The sequence below is a fragment of the Bos grunniens genome, chromosome 8 (assembly GCF_055505025.1).
Source record: "Bos grunniens cultivar Pamir isolate PY7600 chromosome 8, Bosgru_T2T1.0, whole genome shotgun sequence".
Taxonomy (NCBI): domain Eukaryota; kingdom Metazoa; phylum Chordata; class Mammalia; order Artiodactyla; family Bovidae; genus Bos; species Bos grunniens.
In genome coordinates this window covers 27,646,461-27,666,491 of record NC_141172.1, presented here as the reverse complement: position 1 = coordinate 27,666,491, position 20,031 = coordinate 27,646,461, and the positions used below count along the sequence as shown (strand labels likewise).

At 42.9% G+C, this 20,031-nt stretch overlaps 1 protein-coding gene across 11 annotated transcripts in view; it reads right to left on the bottom strand.

The window, feature by feature from the left end:
- TTC39B (tetratricopeptide repeat domain 39B) overlaps positions 1 to 20,031 on the bottom strand; it is a 148,503-nt gene that overhangs the window by 39,760 nt on the left and 88,712 nt on the right. For all 11 annotated transcript variants that reach the window (XR_015169530.1, XR_015169531.1, XM_086415056.1 and 8 more), the window contains 4 exons: positions 13,999 to 14,109; positions 10,074 to 10,205; positions 8,812 to 8,888; positions 2,688 to 2,755 (listed from right to left, as the gene is read on the bottom strand). Coding sequence is in view for 9 of the 11 variants with exons in the window: in XM_086415056.1 (XP_086271182.1) it covers positions 2,688 to 2,755; positions 8,812 to 8,888; positions 10,074 to 10,205; positions 13,999 to 14,109 (388 nt within the window). In the remaining 2 variants the exon portion in view is untranslated. The remainder of the gene's footprint in view (positions 1 to 2,687; positions 2,756 to 8,811; positions 8,889 to 10,073; positions 10,206 to 13,998; positions 14,110 to 20,031) is intronic.

Sequence of the window (20,031 nt, the reverse complement as noted above, 5' to 3'; positions counted from 1 at the left end):
GAATCCCAGGGATGGGGGAGCCTGGTGGGCTGCGGTCTATGGGGTCACACAGAGTCGGACACGACTGAAGCAACTTAGCAGCAGCAGAGTTAGTCCAAACCTACTTTGATAAACATCAACTACTGAGCAATTTTCTTTTAGGTTCAATGGAGTTCAAAATGGCTGCTCCAAGGATTTTCCTGGCTGTCATACTCCAAGTAACAGGATTATGGTTCTTCATTAGGGGGTACTTTAGCAGGCCATCTACTTAGAATTGTGAATTTCATTTGTATACATTTCCAGACCAAAAATAACTGATCTGGATTCTAAATTTGTTATCACTAGCATGAAATTTTGCTTGGGAATTTTGTTTGTTCTCCTTGCCTGATGGTCATCAACCATGCAACTGAGGCAATTGGTCTAAATGAGTGACCTTTTTAGGGTGAGCATTCTAGGATTCTAAGAGTCTCTTAATAAAGTATATAAAATAACTGCTTTAAAAATGCTACTCTAATAGATGGTGCTAATGGAGAATGCTTTTCTAACCCATTAATAACAGAAACATGCTCTGGTATTTATTTCCTGTGCACTTGAGCATCCTTCCGAAGCCAGAGAAAAACTGACTTTAGTTTGTTAATTTCATCACTTAAATACTTAATACTTAAATTATTAAAAGAATCAATAAATATAAAATTCACTATGCAATTTAAATGCCCATTTTCTGATTTGAAGGTAGCTTACAGTTACACAAGTTCCAATAGTGTCCAGGAAAGAATTTCTTAAATTGGAATAAAATCTGCTTCAAATAAGAATATTTAATTCCCCAAACATTTGCGGAATGCCTATTTTACAGCAGGCACCTAATTGCAAAACGAGACAAAAGCAAACACAATATGCTAAGGGATGGAGACATGCACACACGGACGGAAACATGCACAGGTTGCCACAACAGCACGAAGGTGGCCTGGGATGTGAAGAGGTCCAAAAAGCTTCCTGGAAGCATCAGTGCTTGCAGCGTTAAAAAAAAAAAAAAAAAAGATTAGGAAATAACCAGATGAAGGAAAAGAAGGCAGATATGAACTTTGCAAGCAAAAAGAAAAAAACCTTTCAGGGGAAAGGCAAGGAAGCATTAAAGATCACGGTGTGCTTGGCTTGGGCATCTGTGCTTATATAACACAGCACTGCTACAGAAATCTATTTCAAAGAAGGGAATGACCAAGGAGTAAGAAAGCTACTTGTACTTTCCCACTCAAGTACGCCACCAGCAGGCGAGGATGTCGGTAAGAAGGGAGTAGGGAACTGGGAGAGATGCCAGTTGAGTTTTAAAAAGCCTTCCCCATTTGTGATATTCTGACACAGAACCACTGCCATCGTCAATGAGGGCTACTAAACGCTGAAGCCGAGACATGAGCAGGCGAGATGCTCCCCTTGGAGTGGGTGTACAATTGCACAAGGGAGAGTGAGCTGGAGGGAAGGGAAACTACAGACCAAGGGTCCCCAGGTTGCCATGAAGTCTGGGGAGGCGCTGATGAGCCCCTCACTAGAACAATTATGGTCAGAATAAAGAAGAAGAGCTAGGGCTGATTAACCTTCAAAAGGTAAAACAGCATAATCATGAGCCTGACTGGATATGGAGGCATGAGGAAGAGGGAAGAGCCGTGGGTATCCCCAGATGTTGAGTTACAAGCCCCTAAACATTTTTTTAAAAACCCTTTGAATCAAAGATTTTACTGTCAAATTCCCATTTGAAAAACGCATTAAAAAAACACACACACACAAAAACTGAGGGCCTCTGTGACTAGCCTTATGTATACTAAGGCAGTGAGACTGCTTCAGGCATGATAATATGTAGAGTTTTAGGAAACAGGGTCATAGACCAGATTGATTTAATTTTCCTTAACCAGACTCCAACCTATCACGTCAGTCAACCTCCAGAAAAAGAGAAAAGCACTCTCAGTTCGATGTAAAGCATTGAAATCAAGGAAGACTTTCTCCATCTTACAGTTGAATTTCTGCCCCCTTACCATCTCCACCCCACTTCTACCCCACTGTATCCATCACTGCCACCTGTGTGGCCACCTGTTAAAATTCGTATTTTTTTTTTAGAAGAACTGGAAGCTACAATGACAGGCCAGTTACTGGTGATAAGAAATCCTAGAGGTGAAATTTAAATGCCCCTGAGAAAAACAGTCATTGTTTTGTTTAGTGACTTCTTTCAACTGCTCTTCCAAAAGAAGAAATAAAAGGGGATGAGAATACAAATAGCAGGGAAATAAAATCTGAGGTCTACATGCATAACTGAGCTTTGCTGAAGCATCTGGCGCAAGAAGGGAACAGCCAAAGATGCTGAAGCCAGTCACCCCTGTGTGCAGCCCTCCACCATTAGCAAGCTCGCAGAGGCGTAACCTCACAATTCTCACACAGAGAAGCATCCTGAGATGAGGTGTGGTAGGTGCAAAACAGCTTCTTTAAAAGGCAGTGGTTCCCAACAGACTGAATTTCAAAACAGCGTCTTTTAGGTGCATTTGAGTAGGAAAAAAAGATCCCCAAGAGTCTTCTTTCAGCCAAAGTTTACGAGCAATAACAAACAGCTTTCATTATAACTCTAAGTGGAAAGAACTGAAGACACAGAATGAGCCGCATCTTTTTCTTTGTCATACTTAGCAGGCTCCCCGGGTGACACTGATGCTAAGCCAAATGTTCGTTACCTGCACAAACGTGAGGGCTGCTTTCTGTAGGAGGCACTCGGCATAACAGATTTCAGCATGCATTTCCTCTATTAAAAACAAATAAAAGTGTATTAAGGAAAATCCCACACCCACAGTAATTGCTCTGAGATATTTAGAAAAGACAGATAAATCAGCCCAGAGGAGACATAAAAACCTAGGTTGCTTCGTGATTGCATAGAAGTGGAATGATGACCTCAGCTCTCAAGGCCTCAGCAAGATTTTTCCAGAATGTGTGAAATGCTTTGGGGAAGTCATCTTTGGATCGATTCACATATAACTCCCAAGAGTCAGGCCCTTGGTGTCAGAGATCCAAACTCAGCTCACAGGAGGAAACCAAAATGGAAAAGCACTTTTTGGGAAAAAAGAAAACCACTTGTTTTTTTTAACTTAATGGGAAACTTCAAGTCTACCACTGGGATGGATTGAAAAATTAACCTGAATATACTAATTCTAACATCAAAAATATTATGAAGGCATGATGGTCACGACAATGGTTAGGCACACTACCAACTTGAAGAGAAAGCAGTAATTCCTGAGGATTCTAGGAAAAAGAACCAGCTTGCATGTCCAACTCATGAGTCCTCATTCAGGGAAGACTTGATGTAAAAAAGTTAGCACTAGCACAGTTTGCGGGTATTTGCTTTGTGCGTGTGTGCATGTGGGTACGTGTGTCTGTTTTCAGCTGTGCTACACGTAGGGTCTTAGTTTGCCGACCAAGGATCGTACCCACACCCGCTGCACTGGAAGCATGGAGTCTTAACCACTGGGCCACCACAGAAGTCTCAGTTGGAGGCTACTTGGATCACTGAGGTATCTAGTGCAGGAACAAGGCACTCACAAGAGGGCTACATAAAACTATGTCTATATCCCCTGGACACACAGACGTGTGGCCTATCTTCCTAAATAGTTCATGATACCTGTGGAGACTGGGGAGGGAGGAATCTTTGCTTTTTTTTTTTTTTGTATAAACAAAATCAGCAATTTACTGTTTTATCCATAGGATACAAACTAGTGTGTTATTTACGTAAATGAGCTTTGGGGTTGGGGTAATTAACAGCCTGGATTTTAGCAAAGGCCCTGCCACATACTAGCTACAGAACCTTAAGCAAGCTACCCTTCCTCCCTCTGCTGGGCTCCTCATTCTTCAAGTCCAGCTAATGACATCTCTATTTCAAAGCTAAAGAATTCAAGTGCTGCCTGTAGTCACTGTGCAGAGTAAGCCCTCAATATGCATCAGCTACTTCCACTAAGATTACTCCCCTTGGCCCATGTCATGCTTTTTGACAAAACTTCAAAAAGTAGCACATTTTTAAGTGATGCAAGTAACTGAAAAACGGGATATTTCCATGTTGATGAAATGGTGTTGGATCTAACTGGATAAGACCTAGTGCCTTCCTTCTTTCACTTAAACACACAGGACACCTCCCCTCAACACACACACACACACACACACACACACTTTGTTCTCACAAACTGGTTCACCTTCCTGCCATGCTCATGTTCCAAAGGCTGATTGACAAAGAAGCAACAACGCAATGAAGATCTTTCAACAGCACGTGTGAGAGGGAGCCAAACCCACAACAGGCCAAATTCGAGGAGCTGCGGACAGCGCACGTTCTGGCAGCATTAACAGCCAGGGTCTCCATCCTTCAGAACGCCTCACTTTAAAGGGTGCCCCCTGGATTTTCTCAGTGGGTTCAGTGGGAGAAAAACAGGTAACTTTTACAGAGTCATTTGAACATCCTTTCCCAGGGAAACTTGTAACAAAGTAGGAACTTTCGGTAACTATTCCCTTTGGAAGCCTGCTTAGTAACCCAGATGGCTGGCTTGGGGCATGTGTTGAGGTGGTGAAGTTGCCGCTGGGCGAGAACCAGCTCGGCAGAGAGGCGGCGCGCAGAGCCCTGCGTGGCTTGGCCGATGGCGCGCCTCCGGCTGAAGTACAGGGTGCGCACAGGGAGGCGTGGGCTGTGAACCTGGAAAGGAAGTCGGGGCTAAATGATGGATGACCTCGGAAAGGAAGTCGGGGCTAAGTGATGGATGACCTCGGAAAGGAAGTCGGGGCTAAATGATGGATGACGTTGAATATCCGCGTCTGGGCTTCATTCAGCAGGCAATGGTATTGCAGCAAAAACAGAAATGAGACCTTTCTTAAATAAAAACGAGACTTTTCTGATAAACAAGGAAAACAAGGAAACAATGAACAGGCGGGGGAAAAACATAAACAGGCCCGAATGAGTTAAGCAGTTTTGGTTACTGTCTAGAAGCTACTACTAACAAACACTTGTGGCCAGACTGGTCCTTTTACAAAGCTAAATAAAGCTAATTACTCTCTGACTCCATATGTATTATGAATTCTACTCTGCACCTGGCATTCTTCCCCTGCACACACCCCCTGTAGCATTCTTCCTTTCAGAAAGGAGGTCACAGGCTTATAACTTCTGAAAAGACCAACTCCAGTTACTGAGTTACCTGATGCCATCTGTGGCCATTTTGAAATTTTGCAAAAAAAAAAAAAAAAAACAATGCAAAACTTTCCTTAGGATATAAAACCTCTCCTTATTTCTGAGGAAATGGGGCACGGTTCTTAAGGCACTAGCCTACCGTGTTTCCCCTTTGACTGGCTAAGAATAAAGCTCCTCTTTATTTTTTTTCCTCCGAATTCTGTCTCTGTATTTCTATTTGGCGTTGGTGGACAGGGAGCCAACATTCTGGCATCAATGGTGAGACCTTGCAGAGATCTGAGCAGAGGGGTAGATGGATCAGAGTTAAGCTTAAGATGGACAAATCAAAGAGAAGCATAAAGGACATAACAGGAAGGCAGAGATAAAAGGCAAGAAAGTTTGAACTGTATTTTCTATGTATAATGACTCTTTGAATTAAATCCCTCTTACATTCTAAGAACTGTATACAAACATGTGTTTTTAAAGACAATTTGAAAGCCATTTAATATGCCAGCCATGAGAAGAATGGGTGTGCCCTATCTTCAATCCACAAAAAGTTTAATTAAATATCCTTACTCCTACAAACCACGAGCCACTCAAGGATAGAAATGGAAATTACCTATAGGGAAAACAAATTGCACAGTAAATCTACGATGTTTTGACATGCTCCCTTGAACACAAAGTCTGTTTGGATTGCAGCGACAGCCAAATTCATTAGGAATAAATGCAACTTAATTAAAAAAGTCTTATCTCTTCACTCGGATTGATTTATATTGGGCAGCCCTTAGCTTTCAAAATTAGGCATTTGGCATTTACAAGTAGGTACCTACCAGCACATCTCTTAATTATAAATTCGTTAGTTCACTGAAGGGAATATCTTCATTATGCAGTGAAGTGTTAGCTAAGCATGCTTTCAGACATGGAAGTCTAAATAAACCTTATTTCAGAATAAAGTCACAGGCTGATGTATTTTCATAACTTTTAAATTAGGATCTTATTTTTTTGAGCAGTTTTAGGTTCACAGGAAAATTGAGGGAACGGTAGAGAGATTTCCCATATATCCCTTGCTCCCTGGCTTCCCCCAACACGCACAAACTCACCTATGATCAACATGCTCTCCCAAGGGCACGTTTGTTACAACTGGTGCACCTCCACTAACATATCATAATTCTGCCATAGTGCTCACTAGGACCCACCCTTGCTGGGATACATTCTATGGGTCTGGACAAACGTATAATGACATGTATTTAACCATCATGATTTCACTGCCCTAAAAATCTCTCTCTGTATTCCACCTAATCATCCCTCCACCCCATCCCCTGACAATGACTGATCTTTTTACTGTCTCCACAGTTCAACCTTTCCAAGAATCTTATATACTTAGAATCATACAGTAGGTAGCCTTTTTCAGATGGGTGTCTTTCCCTTAGGAATATGCATTTAAGGTTCCCCCGAATCTTTTCATGGCTTGATAGCTCATTTCTTTGTAGCACTGAATAATATTTTTCTGTCTGGATGTACCATACTTCATCCATTCACCTAGTGAAGGTCAAGTTTTGGCAATGCTGAATAAAGCTGCCATAAATATTTCTTTGCAGATTTTTGTGTCAACACAAGTTTTCAGCTGTTAGTTTTATAAGAAACTGTCATACTATCTTGCAAAGTGGCTGCACCATTTTGCACTCTGACCAGCCACGAATGAGTGTTCCTGTCCCTCCACATCCTCATGGACACTTGCTGGTCTCTGTGTTCTGGATTTTGGACACTGCGTTGTTGTTGTTGAGTCACTCAGTCGTGTCTGACTCTTTACGACCCCATGGACTGCAGCAGGCCAGGTCTCCCTGTCCCTCACCATCTCCTGGACACTGTGTAGTGGTATCTTATTACTGTTTACTTTTTAATACTTCCCATGCCATGCCCAAAGACAGAATAAAGAGATAAGAACACAGTACCACCTATTTTTAAGATGTCTAACACAGAAATAATTTAGCATTTCCTTCACCACATGTTTCTACCCACCTGCAGAAGTTGCGGGGAACAGGGGAAACAACTGTGGCTTAGAGAAAGGCAGGTGAGGTCTGAACACGGCTCTGCTAGGCGGGTAACCTTGGACCATTTGTCTAATCCCCCTGATCCTCAGTTTCTAGTCTATAAAAAGGAGGTTACACAGGGTGGGCCTCCCCGGTGGCTCAGCAGTAAAGAATCCCCCTGCCAATGCAGGAGACACAGGAGACATGGGTTCGATCCCTAGGTCAAGAAGATGCCCTGGAGGAGGAAATGGCAACTAACTCCAGTAATCTTGCCTGGAGAATCCCAAGGACAGAGGAGCCTGGCAGACTACAGTCCACAGGGTCACAAAGAGTTGGAGATGACTGAGCGTGCACGCACACACACACACACACATAATAAGCCCACGTTTTCCAAAGTCCACAGCAAGTTGATAATAATCTTCTAACAAAGCAAAGAAAACTTTACAATGAAACACACTAAAAAATATGTCTAGCACAGACTCGACCACTAGGAACGATGGACCGCATTATCCAGAATTGCTCTTGCCTTAACTGGCTTCTTTGACAATTTCGTGTTACCTCCTCCAGAGAACTAGTCTGACAGTGATAACACAGGCACAAGCGCTCCTTAGATGACAGAGGCTCTGTTAGACACTGGCCACATTTGAAGGACGTTTTCTCTGCTACAGGAGTACTGCAATGCTCCTTTCTTATAAACCATTCTGACTAGAGCATAATGCTAATATGACAGGACTCATCATGGAACTTCTGCCCTAATCTCTGTGGGAACATCAAGGAAACAGCAAAAGGAGTCAATTTCTCCCAGCCATCTGATCAACATGCTGAAGATATGTTGGATTCTAATAGTCCGAAATGTGAACATTTAGGACATTCCTGAATTCTAGTAGTCCTAAATGTTTACAAACCAAACAGTTTCTATACTGTAAAACATCATCATTATTTTAAAGGTATCAAAATTACTGACCTTGAGAAAAAAATGAATAGCTTATAGAAAAACGGAAACTCTCACACATGGATGAGACGACTATAAACTGACCTAATTCTTCAGAGAAAAATTGGTGAGATCTATAAATGTTTTCTATTTTCAAACCCTCAGACCCAGTAACTCCACTTTTAGCAAACTATCCTATGAAATACTAGCAAAAATGCATGAAGTTATAGGTACAAGAATTTTCGGACAGCATTATTTTTAACAGCGAAAAAAACCAATATAACTGTCCTTCGATACAGAAAAACTAATTTATGGTATTTGTCCTAATGAATGCTACATGGCTATTAAGTAGAATGAAGTACAATTTATATGTGTTGACCTGGAAAAAGTCAATGCCAAAAAATCACACTGTAGCACATGTATCACATGTTTCTACACTTGCAAAAAATGAATAATAATGAATTACTATAAAAATCCTATGTCTATGTTCTGCATATATTTGCATATGTACAGAGAAGAGTGTGCAAGGCATGAAAACCAACTGCTAACAGCGGTTACTTCTGGAGGGTGAGTAATGATGGGGAGGAGGAAAAGACATTCCATTTACTTATCTTATTCACTTCAATGTTGAATTTTATGAGCATAACCATGCTTTAATTTTTCAAAGAAAGGAAAATACCCAATCTTTAAATGCCCCTTACCTTCAGTCAGCTGTTCCAAAGATCCTCTTGAAAGAAGACTTGAGAAAGACTCTACAACTGTGCATTTCTTCCTGTATCTGCACAGAATACGTAGAAGAGATGAGAAGTAGAAAGAAAAAAGTAATAAATCAAGCACATTTTCATTTCATATCCATTTCAGCTGTAATCACAACAAAGGGTCACCAGAAACAGAATTCTAAACCCTAAAGTCTGCAGGGCAGAGATCACCATTTTGAAACCTGCACACCCAGTTCCAAGCACTGGCACCCTGTGGGCATTTAATCCAAGCTCACTGAACATGTTTATGTGTGTGGACAAACCTACATATAACAGTCAGTACTGGGAGCTTCCTGGGAGCTCAGCTGGTGAACTGCCTGCAGTGCAGGAGGCCCAGGTTTAATCCCTGGGTCAGGAAGATGCCTGGAGAAGGAAATGGCAACCCACTCCAGTATTCTTGCCTGGAGAACCCCATGCACAGAGGAGCCTGGCCAGGGTACAGTCCATGGGGTCGTAAGAGTCGGACACGACTTAGTGATTAAACCAAACCAACAGTCAATACTAACTCTGTCATGCCCCTTCTCTGATCTCTATGGCTAAAATCAGTGTTTTTGTGGTTAAGGGTCACTTCACCACTGGTTAAAAATGGAGTTAGAGTGCAGTGTTTGGAAACTCTCTTCATTTGAGGGGCTAGAGACATAATTACAAGAGGGCATAATTTCACTGTTAAAATTCACCAATGCTAATTAACGGCTTCTACTAGAGGCTTCATATACACACAAAACTGAAACTCCATGTCATTTCCACCAAGCAAAATTGTTCAAATATGGCCATTTAGGCAAATAAAAGACCCGCTTCTGCATTTACAGCATTTCCCACATAAAAAATGCTCCTTGGTTGGCCTGGAGTACCAGGCCAACATGTAGTACCTATTCTGTCCACCAGGGGGACCCCAAGAGATGCTTGCTGCTAAACCCACTGAAATTCTCAGTACTTTTCCGTAGCTCAAATACCAAAAAGGAAACAGTACGGTAAGGATGCCATGTGCTCAGCCACACCAGCATCATAGGATAATTCCTTAGGGGAAATATTTTTAATCTCTCATAAAAGTACGGGAGGCCAGGAAGCTTTGATGCTCTAAGTCCTTTTCCATAACCATGGCCAACTTCCAACAGAGCTCTCAGTGAAGCAAAGTACATCCATTTTGTCACACAGACAGAAAGGTTTTTAGGTGTATCTCAAGTATTTAATTACTCAGCTCATACTTCTGGCAGGTTTGTAAGGCGTCCTTCATGGCAGAAATGCCGTTTTGGATGTCCTGTTGCTCGAAGGTCATGACAGCCTGCAACACCACGATGGTACTGTAGCCCAAGGCATGGTACATGCTCTCCTTGGCCCTGGGAAGAACATGGAAATGACTGCATTTCAATTCAACTGAAAAGAATTCAGGTTTCATCTGACAATAACCACAAGAAATTCTAGTTCATCCAAGGCATCACTTTCACAGTAACGACTTTTACTCCTCCACCACAATTACTGAAATAACGTGGACTACGAAAGACACGCCCAAAAAAGCTCAAGCACTGGGGACTTTCCAGTTCAAGTCCAGGCTGCTGCTGCTGCTGCTGGTGCTGCTAAGTCGCTTCAGTCGTGTCCGACTCTGTGCGACCCCATAGACGGCAGCCCACGAGGCTCCCCCGTCCCTGGGATTCTCCAGGCAAGAACACTGGAGTGGGTTGCCATTTCCTTCTCCAATGCATGAAAGTGAACAGTGAAAGTGAAGGCAGGAAGCAGGAAACTTGCCAGGTTGAAGCAGAAAGTGACGTATGCTTTTCCCTGTTTGAGCACAAGGGGGCAGCCTGCCGACTCATTTCTTAGAAAATGCTTCTAAGCAATCCTAATTTTTCCCACTTGTACAGAAGCAGTCCTTAGCTCTGAAATAAGTGTAAAATAAAAGCCATTGAAAATATATTTTGTGACACAGAAATTATGAAAGATAAGGCTTGTTTAAAACCATCCCCTCCCTTCTCCCAGGCAGAGGCCATGATGAAGCAAGATTTGGGCAATCAGTCAGGTCAGCCACAAAGGGCCCAGACAAAACTTCACGTTAGACTTCTTACCAAATCTCACCTCATTATCTAGGAATCCTGATTAAAGTTCTTGATGATTCATATTATCAGTAAGAACTGCTTAAATTCTTAAGGACATTTAGTCTGAACGGATGGCACAACCCAGACTCTCAGGCTGTGAAAACCTCACTATCTCTTTCCTCAAAACTTCTCAAGCTATGTTCATTAGTTAATTATAAGATTTACAATAATAATGTGTGGTTTTGTTTTTAATTCAAATACAATATACAACAGTCTGCTGCTCTGCAAAACAAATACAATCCACGTTATTCCTTCTCCACCAGAAAGAGTCTAAACATCCTTTCAGAATCTGCAGTTAGTCCCAAACAGTGAGGGCACTGCTGATTCAAAAAAGAAAACAAACAACATGCAAGGAATAAGAGCAACCCAATGTAAATCAGTAATTGTAGTTTTTAAACGTCACCTTTTTTTAAAAAAAAATTCTGTATTGAAGTATAGTTGATTTACAGGGGCTTCCCCAGTGGCTCAGGGGTAAAGAATCCACATGCAATGCGGGAGCCACAGAAGACTTGGTTCCATCCCTGGGTCGGGAAGATCCCCTGGAGGAGGAAATGGCAATCTACTCCAGTATTCTTGCCTGGGAAATCCCACGGACAGAGGAGCCTGGTAGTTACAGTCCATGGGGTCGCAAAGAGTTGGACACGACTGAAGGGGCTCAGCACGCAGCACACATGCATAGTTGATTTATAATGCTGTGTAATTCTCACATTTCAAAGCAAAAGCTTTTCCAAGAGGAAAAAAAAGTATTTGAGTGGGGGAAAAAAAAAAACATGTTTAACAGTGAAACATTCAGAAAGATCAGAGGATATAAAACTAGACTAAATATAAGATCATGTTGTTTATTTCATTCGATATTATGACCAGCTGCATGTCAGTGGAAGAGGAAGAAAGACTTTTTGAATAAAAAACACAGGAGACAGGCAGGAAGAATAAGAGAGGGGAAATAAGGAGAGAACGACTGGCAGAGAGAGAGAAGGAGGGAGAGAGGAAGACAGATGGATACAGAGATAGAAGATGATCTGAAGGACAGACAGAGATCTGAAGGACTAAAGAAGACAGAGGGGAAAAGGTAGCAACCGGCAAGGTAGAAAATGTGAGTGTTGGATGGAGACAGCACTGGGCAACTTCCTTAGGCCAGGGGCTTCACCATCTATTTTGTTGTCTGTTGCTAACCTCTGAATTGCTAACTAATTGCAACTCATCTAAATCTCAGAATTACCACCGCCTCAGTAGGCACATTACTTTAAGTCCCCTATGTACGAATCTTTAAGTTGAGAACTTTCTAAGATTCGAATGTGTGTTCTATCAACATCAGGAATCAGTAAAATTTCAGCTTGTCCTCCATCTCCTATCTCTGATGATCCTTTAGCTCTGGCATTGCCCACCTCCTCTCCCTCCTCCAGTCAGTAACTCTTCCTGCCTGTTCACTGGATGCCGGCCCCTGGATGCCAGCTGTTGAACTGTACTACGGTACTTTTCAAGATTAGTGAGCGAGTGAAGTCGCTCAGTCGTGTTCGACTCTTTGCGACCCCGTGGACTGTAGCCCCCCAGGCTCCTCCGTCCATGGGATTCTCCAGGCAAGAATACAGGAGTGGGTTGCCATTACTTTTCAAGGTACTGTAGTGTAAAACTAAAAATGTTTTATTTTTTTGGTTTTTCATATATTATTTATGTGCAAAGTATAAATGTATTACAGTACAGTATTATATAGAGAATTGTGTGAGTTGTCTACGAACAAACTAGACTTAGAACACACTCTCAGAACAGAATCTGTCTGTATGTAGGGGACTTACTGTAATTTCTAAGAATCAATGTCAATGACTAGAGTCACATCACCCTCCCCACCCTACTGACTCCTCAAAGGAAAGAGTCTTGCTCCTGTGCCCACAAGGTAACCGTCTTGAAATTATTATAGGAGGTCTAAGTTTCATCCAGGTCAGTGACTGTGTTTGAAGGCATGAAAGTGAAAGTGAAAGTGAAAGTGAAGTCGTGTCCGACTCTTCACGACCCCATGGACTGCAGCCCACCAGGCTCCCCCGTCCCTGGGATTCTCCAGGCAAGAACACTGGAGTAGGTTGCCGTTTCCTTCTCCAATGCAGGAAAGTGAAAAGTGAAAGGGAAGTTGCTCAGTCGTGTCTGACTCTTCACGACCCCATGGACTGCAGCCCACCAGGCTCCTCCATCCATGGGATTTTCCAGGCAAGAGCACTGGAGTGGGGTGCCATCGCCTTCTCCACATGAGGTAAGATTATTCCTGTCAAGCTCTAGTCACACTGTACAGATGGACTAGGGTCACAATGAGACCTAGGAACAAGGCTAAGCATAGGTTTTCCTGCTACATCATCAGAATTGATAGGTACTATTCAGTGAAATGGGGCTTCCCAGGTAGCTCAGTGGTAAAGAATCTGACTGCTAATGCAGGAGATGCAGGTTCAATCCACAGGGTTGGGAAGACCCCCTGGAGGAGGAAACGGCACCCCAGTCCAGTATTCTTGCCTAGGAAATGCCTCAGGCAGAAGAGCCTCATCGGCTACAGTCCATGGGGTTGCAGAGTCAGACACGACTGAGCCTGCACGTGAGCGCTGTTAACTGAAATGAAACTGATTCATCACATAAATCAGGAGTCCCAAGAATATTTTCATTATCTTGAATTTCTTTTTAGCCTCCGAGATTAGCATATTTTAGTTCTTCCCATGTCCATTTCAAATAACTTTTCTCAACCAGATTTAAGTTCAGAGGAATACCCATAAAAATATTTCACTGAAGAAAACCAAGTGAAGCTCTACAAAACTAAGAAGACGACATTATTTGAACAAGTATAGAAAAAGACAGGAGAAAGAATCAGAAATGCTCTAATGATTAAAGGTGATAAGATAGGTTTGTTAACTGGATATTAAACCAATCAAAAGAAGTCTCAACAAAATTAGCTTATAAATATTCAGATGGAAATGCAGAAAAATTAACTGAAAAGTATGACATCAGAGACAGAATCATCAAAAACATATGAAAAACATATTTTATACAAAAGAAAATTAATTACCATGGTCGAAGCAACTCTAAAGCATCTGTAAATTTGTTACTTAGAAATAAGTTCAATGCAATCGCACATTCTTCGAGGCCACTCCTAAGATCCACCTTAGTTGATAGTGACCTAAAGATCAAGAAAAAAAAAAAATACACAGAATTTTTACAGTTTTTACTTGTAGCAGTCATCACAGGGAGTGTGTGGGTATGTATAATTTGGAGACAAAAAGACTAGAATTCTAACTCTGCCATTTACTATTTATGTCTTTAACCCTTGAAACTTAACTTTCTCATCTGGAAAATGGGAACACTACCACCTACTTCATGGGACTGTTTCAAGAATGGAACCAATTGACAATTAATGCTCATAGCTGCTGCTGCTAAGTCACTTCAGTCGTGTCTGACTCTCTGCAACCCCAGAGACAGCAGCCCACCAGGCTCCCCCGTCCAGGCAAGAACACTGGAGTGGGTTGCCATTTCCTTCTCCAATGCATGAAAGTGAAAAGTGAAAGTGAAGTCGCTCAGTCGTGTCAGACTCCTAGCGACCGCATGGACTGCTCATAGCAGTCACTTAATGAATGATTAATTACCCCCACCACTCCAAAACCCACAAGTATAGGCACCATCTCTATCCATGAGCGGAAGCAGAGGTTATTCTGTCTTAGTTTGATTACGTAGGGGTAAGAATGTGCTTCAGGCTTCCCAGGTGATGCAGTGGTAAAGAATCTACCGGCCAATGCAGGAGACTCAGGTTCCATCCCTGGATCAGGAAGATCCCCTGGAGGAGGAAATGGCAACCCACCCCAGTATTCTTGCCTGGGAAGTCCCATGGACAGAGAAGTATGGTGCGTTACAGTCCATGGGTTCACAGAGTTGGACATGACTGAGCGACTGAACATGCACGCATGCACTCAAGAATGTGGTTGGTGGAAAACTGCATTGTTCAAAATCTAAAGAAGACTCCACCAGATTATTGCAAAATAACTGTTGTCTACAGATCTGTGTTTAAAGAGAGACAACAGGCCCAAGATGGAGTCACTTACGCTAAGACTCGCCAGGAGTTAACCAATCAGTTTCAATCTTCTCCAAGAATGTGACCTATAACCAGCTAACCTAGAATATCCTGAGCAGCACTAGGAAATCTGCTGAAAGGCCCCTCCTACTCCCCCTTAGGAGAAACCTAGCCTAAAACAATGCATTCTTGGCTAATAACTTCCTTCTTTCCCCTGTTTCCTCTCTGCTTTGAAAAACCTTTCCTTTCCTGCAGCCTGAAGGAGCTCCTTTCAAATGCTAATTGGGATTCTGCCCAATTCACAAAGAGTTTAATAAAAACAATCAGATCTTCAAATTTCCACTATTGAACTTGTTACTTAACAAGTAACAAGTAACAATTCTGTCCCAGCCTTCAATTGACTTCCTGCCTCCACTAGGGAAGAAGCCAGTTTTGCCTGAATTTGCACATTCATTTCAACATTCCTTTCAATTCAGTTCAGTGGCTCAGTCTCATGTCCGACTCTTCTCGACCCCATGAACCGCAACACGCCAGGCCCCCGTCCATCACCAACTCCTGGAGCCCACCCAAACTCATGTCCATTGCATCAGTGATGCCATCCAACCATCTGTTGTCCCCTTCTCCTCCTGCCCTCAATCTTTTCCAGCATCAGGGTCCTTTCAAATGAGTCAGCTTCGCATCAGGTGGCCAAAGTATTGGAGTTTCAGCTTCAGCATCAGTCCTTCCAATGAACACCCAGGACTGATCTCCTTTAGAATGGACTGGTTGGATCTCCTTGCAGTCCAAGGGACTCTCAAGAGTCTTCTCCAACACCACAGTTCAAAAGCATCAATTCTTCGGCACTCAGCTTTCTTCACAGTCCAACTCTCACATCCATACATGACCACAGGAAAAACCATAGCCTTGACTAGATGGACCTTTGTTGGCAAAGTAATGTCTCTGCTTTTTAATATGCTGTCTAGGTTGGTCATAACTTTCCTTCCAAGGAGTAAGCGTCTTTTAATTTCAAGGCTGCAGTCACCATCTGCAGTGATTTTGGAGCCCAGAAAAATAAAGTCAGCCACTGTTTCCACTGTTTCCCCATCTATTTGTCATGAAGTGATGGGACCAGATGCCATGATCTTCGTTTTCTGAATGTTGAGCTTTAAACTTTTTCACTCTCCTCTTTTGCTTTCATCAAGAGGCTCTTTAGTTCCTCTTCACTTTCTGCCATAAGGGTGGTGTCATCTGCATATCTGAGGTTATTGATATTTCTCCTGGCAATCTTGATTCCAGCTTGTGCTTCCTCCAACCCAGCATTTCTCATGATGTACTCTGCATATACGTTAAATAAACAGGGTGACAATATACAGCCTTGACGTACTCCTTTTCCTATTTGGAACCAGTCTGTTGTCCCATGTCCAGTTCTAACTGTTGCTTCCTGACCTGCATACAGGTTTCTCAAGAGGCAGGTCAGGTGGTCTGGTATTCCCATCTCTTTAGGAATTTTCCACAGTTTATTTTGATCCATACAAAGGCTTTGGCTTAGTCAATAAAGCAGAAAAAGATGTTTTTCTGGAACTCTCTTGCTTTTCCGATGATCCAGCAGATGTTGGCAATTTGATCTCTGGTTCCTCTGCCTTTTCTAAAACCGGCTTGAACATCTGGAAGTTCACAGTTCATGTATTGCTGAAGCCTGGCTTGGAGAATTTTAAGCATTACTTTGCTAGCGTGTGAGATGAATGCAATTGTGCGGTAGTTTGAGCATTCTTTGGCATTGCCTTTCTTTGGGATTGGAATGAAAACTGACCTTTTCCAGTCCTGTGGCCACTGCTGAGTTTTCCAAATTTGCTGGCATGTTGAATGTAGCACTTTCACAGCATCATCTTTCAGGATTTGAAAATAGCTCAACTGGAATTCCATCACCTCCAACTAGCTTTGTTTGTAATGATGCTTCCTAAGGCCCACTTGACTTCACATTCCAGGATGTCTGGCTCTAGGTCAGTGACCACACCATCATGATTATCAACATTCCTTTACCCTATATAAATTTGTGCTGTTTTGATATCGCCTTCGAATCTGTTTTAACATCTGCCCAGTTCCCTCCCTGATTAATGATTTAAGCAAAATTTTTAACCTCTGTTCATGTCTACATCTGTGTGAGTCATAATTTTACCCTTTTTAGAAAATCATGTAAACTACTTGTGATTGATAGAAAGTCCGCCCTTTAAAACAAGAGCCATCTCTGAAGTGTTGCAGAGAAGCCAATTCGGACTCCATGTTGGAAACTGTTTCTTTGACTTGCTTTTTCATTGTTTTTGTTATTATAATCATACATAGTAGCCTGCCTCAGAGGACCCTGCCCCTCTGCCTGACTGTAAACCAAAGAGCCTTTGTTCAGCTCATAGAGAGATAATCTGACACTGCCCACCTGTGAATAGAAGGGATTTAACACGCTCCTTCCAAAGGCTGACCCTTCCAGTTTTGCAAAACTGAAGATTCTTTTTACTTTACTTCTTCACTGTCTCTCCCTCTACATTCTGTCCTTTGACTTTAGTTCCTCATAGGCTTCTCTCTTTCTCTCCCAGATTTAATTAAAAAGAACCTGGCATCTAGGCTCCAAAAAGATGGTTACTTTGAGACACTAATCTGCCATCTCCTCGGTCAGCTGGCTTTCTGAATAGTCATTCTTGCCTCAACACCTTGTCTCTCAGAGTCCCTGGCCTGTCAAAGCAAGCAGAGTTAGCTTGGACCCGGTATCAAAATGTTTTGTGTAACAAAACAAGTATTTCTTAACAAGAAAATATCTCAGTAAGGAAACAAGCAGTACAATGTTTCATTTCAATGGGCAAAAGTTGAACTTCTGAGCAACCAGTGCTCTCCATATTCATTTTTTAAGGAAGAAAACAAAATCCCACTTCAGTTACTCATCTTCCACAAGCAGGTTCTGAAATTGCTACAGGGAACCACCCACTCTCTGCCCCCAGGGCTTCTCGTGGCTGGTTCCCTCTTGTTGTTCAGATCTCAGGTCAAAAAGCAGGGAATCAGAGTGCCTTGCTGATCCCAGCCCATCTCATCTCACTGTTCCGTTTGCTCCATACCATTTATTACCATCCAAAACATCTTGTGCCTATATTTGTAGACCTGTTGTCTTTGGCTATCTTTTCTCTCTAGGATAGAAATGCAAGGAGGTTGTTTTCATCGCCGCTGCACCCCAAGGGCCTTTGCTTGTACCTAGAACATAGTAAATCTCAGTAAGTAAGTGTTGTTGACTCAGTAAGTATTGCTGAGTGGACAGGTGAGGGGAATAGAAATGCTGCTCTGGGCAGAAACAAAATTCCTCACGCATGGGACCCGAAAGCATCTCTCTTCCAGGGCGGTGCAGACAGGAGACAAGCTCTAGGGAAAGGAGTGAGCTGCGGAGCTCAGAAATTGCGATGGTTAATTTTATCCATCAATTTGCATGAGTAAAGGATGTCTAGATAGCTGGTCCAATACTACTTCTGTGTCTGTGAGAGCGATTCTGAAAGAGATCAGCCTTAGAACTGGTGAACTGAGTAAAGCAGATGGGCTTCCCCGACGTAGGTGGGCATCAGTCAACCTGCTGAGAGCCAAGACAGAACAACAATGGCAGAGGAAGGGTGAATTTGCGATCTCTTCCCTCTCTGAGCTGGGACATCTGTCTTCTGCTCTCCTGTGCTCCTGGTTCCCAGCTCGTCGGGCTTGGCTGAACTGCACCCTGGCTTTCCGGGTTCTGAAGTTTGCAGACAGCAGGTCCCAGGACTTCTTGGCCTTGATAACCCCACGAGCCAATTCCCATAATACATCAATCTCTTCCCCTCTCCCTCAACCTCTCTGTCTCTTGATACAGCTCTCCTATTGGTCTTGTTTCTCTGAGAAACCTCATAGTAACAAACCTCTCAGGAAGAGTCTTCACAAGTAAGTTGCTTAGCACCTCCAGTATGAGTCCACCACAGAATTTTGTCAGTGTTACTTCCTCAACATCTCTTGGATTCATCCTGTGACACCTCCACTATCTGGCAGTGAGCAGTCATTTGCTGCCTAGGGTCTACAGACGTATCTCTTCCCTCACTTTCTCCCCCCACCTTCCCTCCCTCCCAATTAAATCTCTACCTAAAATTCATTCAACTAACATTACAGACTTCTAACTATGCACCAGGCACTCTTCTAGGTTTTAGAATACAACACTGAGCAAGACCCACAGGATTCCTGACTGTGGAAGCACTGTCATTCTCCTGAGGAGGGACAGCACACTGAAGAAGACCAGTAACGAAGATGATCTCAGCCTGCAATAAGTCATCTGGAAAAGAAACTGCTTGGGGAAGCAGGCGGGATGAGGCTCAACATTAGAGAGGATGGTCATGGAAAGCTATCAAAGAGGGGACATCGAGGGCTACAGAGTGAAAGCAGACGTGGGAATATGTAGGTTGAGGGGGAAAGAGAGATTCTAAACTGGGCATGTGGTGAGCGTGGCAGACAGTGAGACGAAATGAGGATAGAAATCAGGCAGAAACCAGAAGCCACAGGGGCAGAGAAGATGGATTTTACTCTAAGAGCAAATGGCAATTTTTAGCTCTGAAATCCCCACTCCCTTTCTCATCACACCTCCCCTTCAACCAGTAGGTTTCCCAGCGTACCTGTCACCTGTTCTCTTAATTCCACTCCCACCAGTTCTCTCGGTACAGCTCATCTTTTGTTACCAGGAAATGGGCTGGAAACAGATACTGGTCCCCGTGCCATACAAACCACCACCTGTGCATCTCAGCTGGCCACACTGGCCCCTGGGGGGATGTATTTGCAAGCCCTGCTTAGAGGGAGAAACAAACGCAGGTGTTCGGCACCTCCCAACACAATGAACTCCACCCTTCTTAGTGCTTTACTAACCTGTTCAGATGAAACTAAGCCTCCTTCCCCTCCAGAATATCAGTCCTACCCTGTGATCTACGAGGAATGACCAAGACAGCAAGTGTAACTGCGACTAGAACTTCTCAAAGACATCTCGGGGTCAATGGTTCTGTCCATTTCCGCCACCACCAC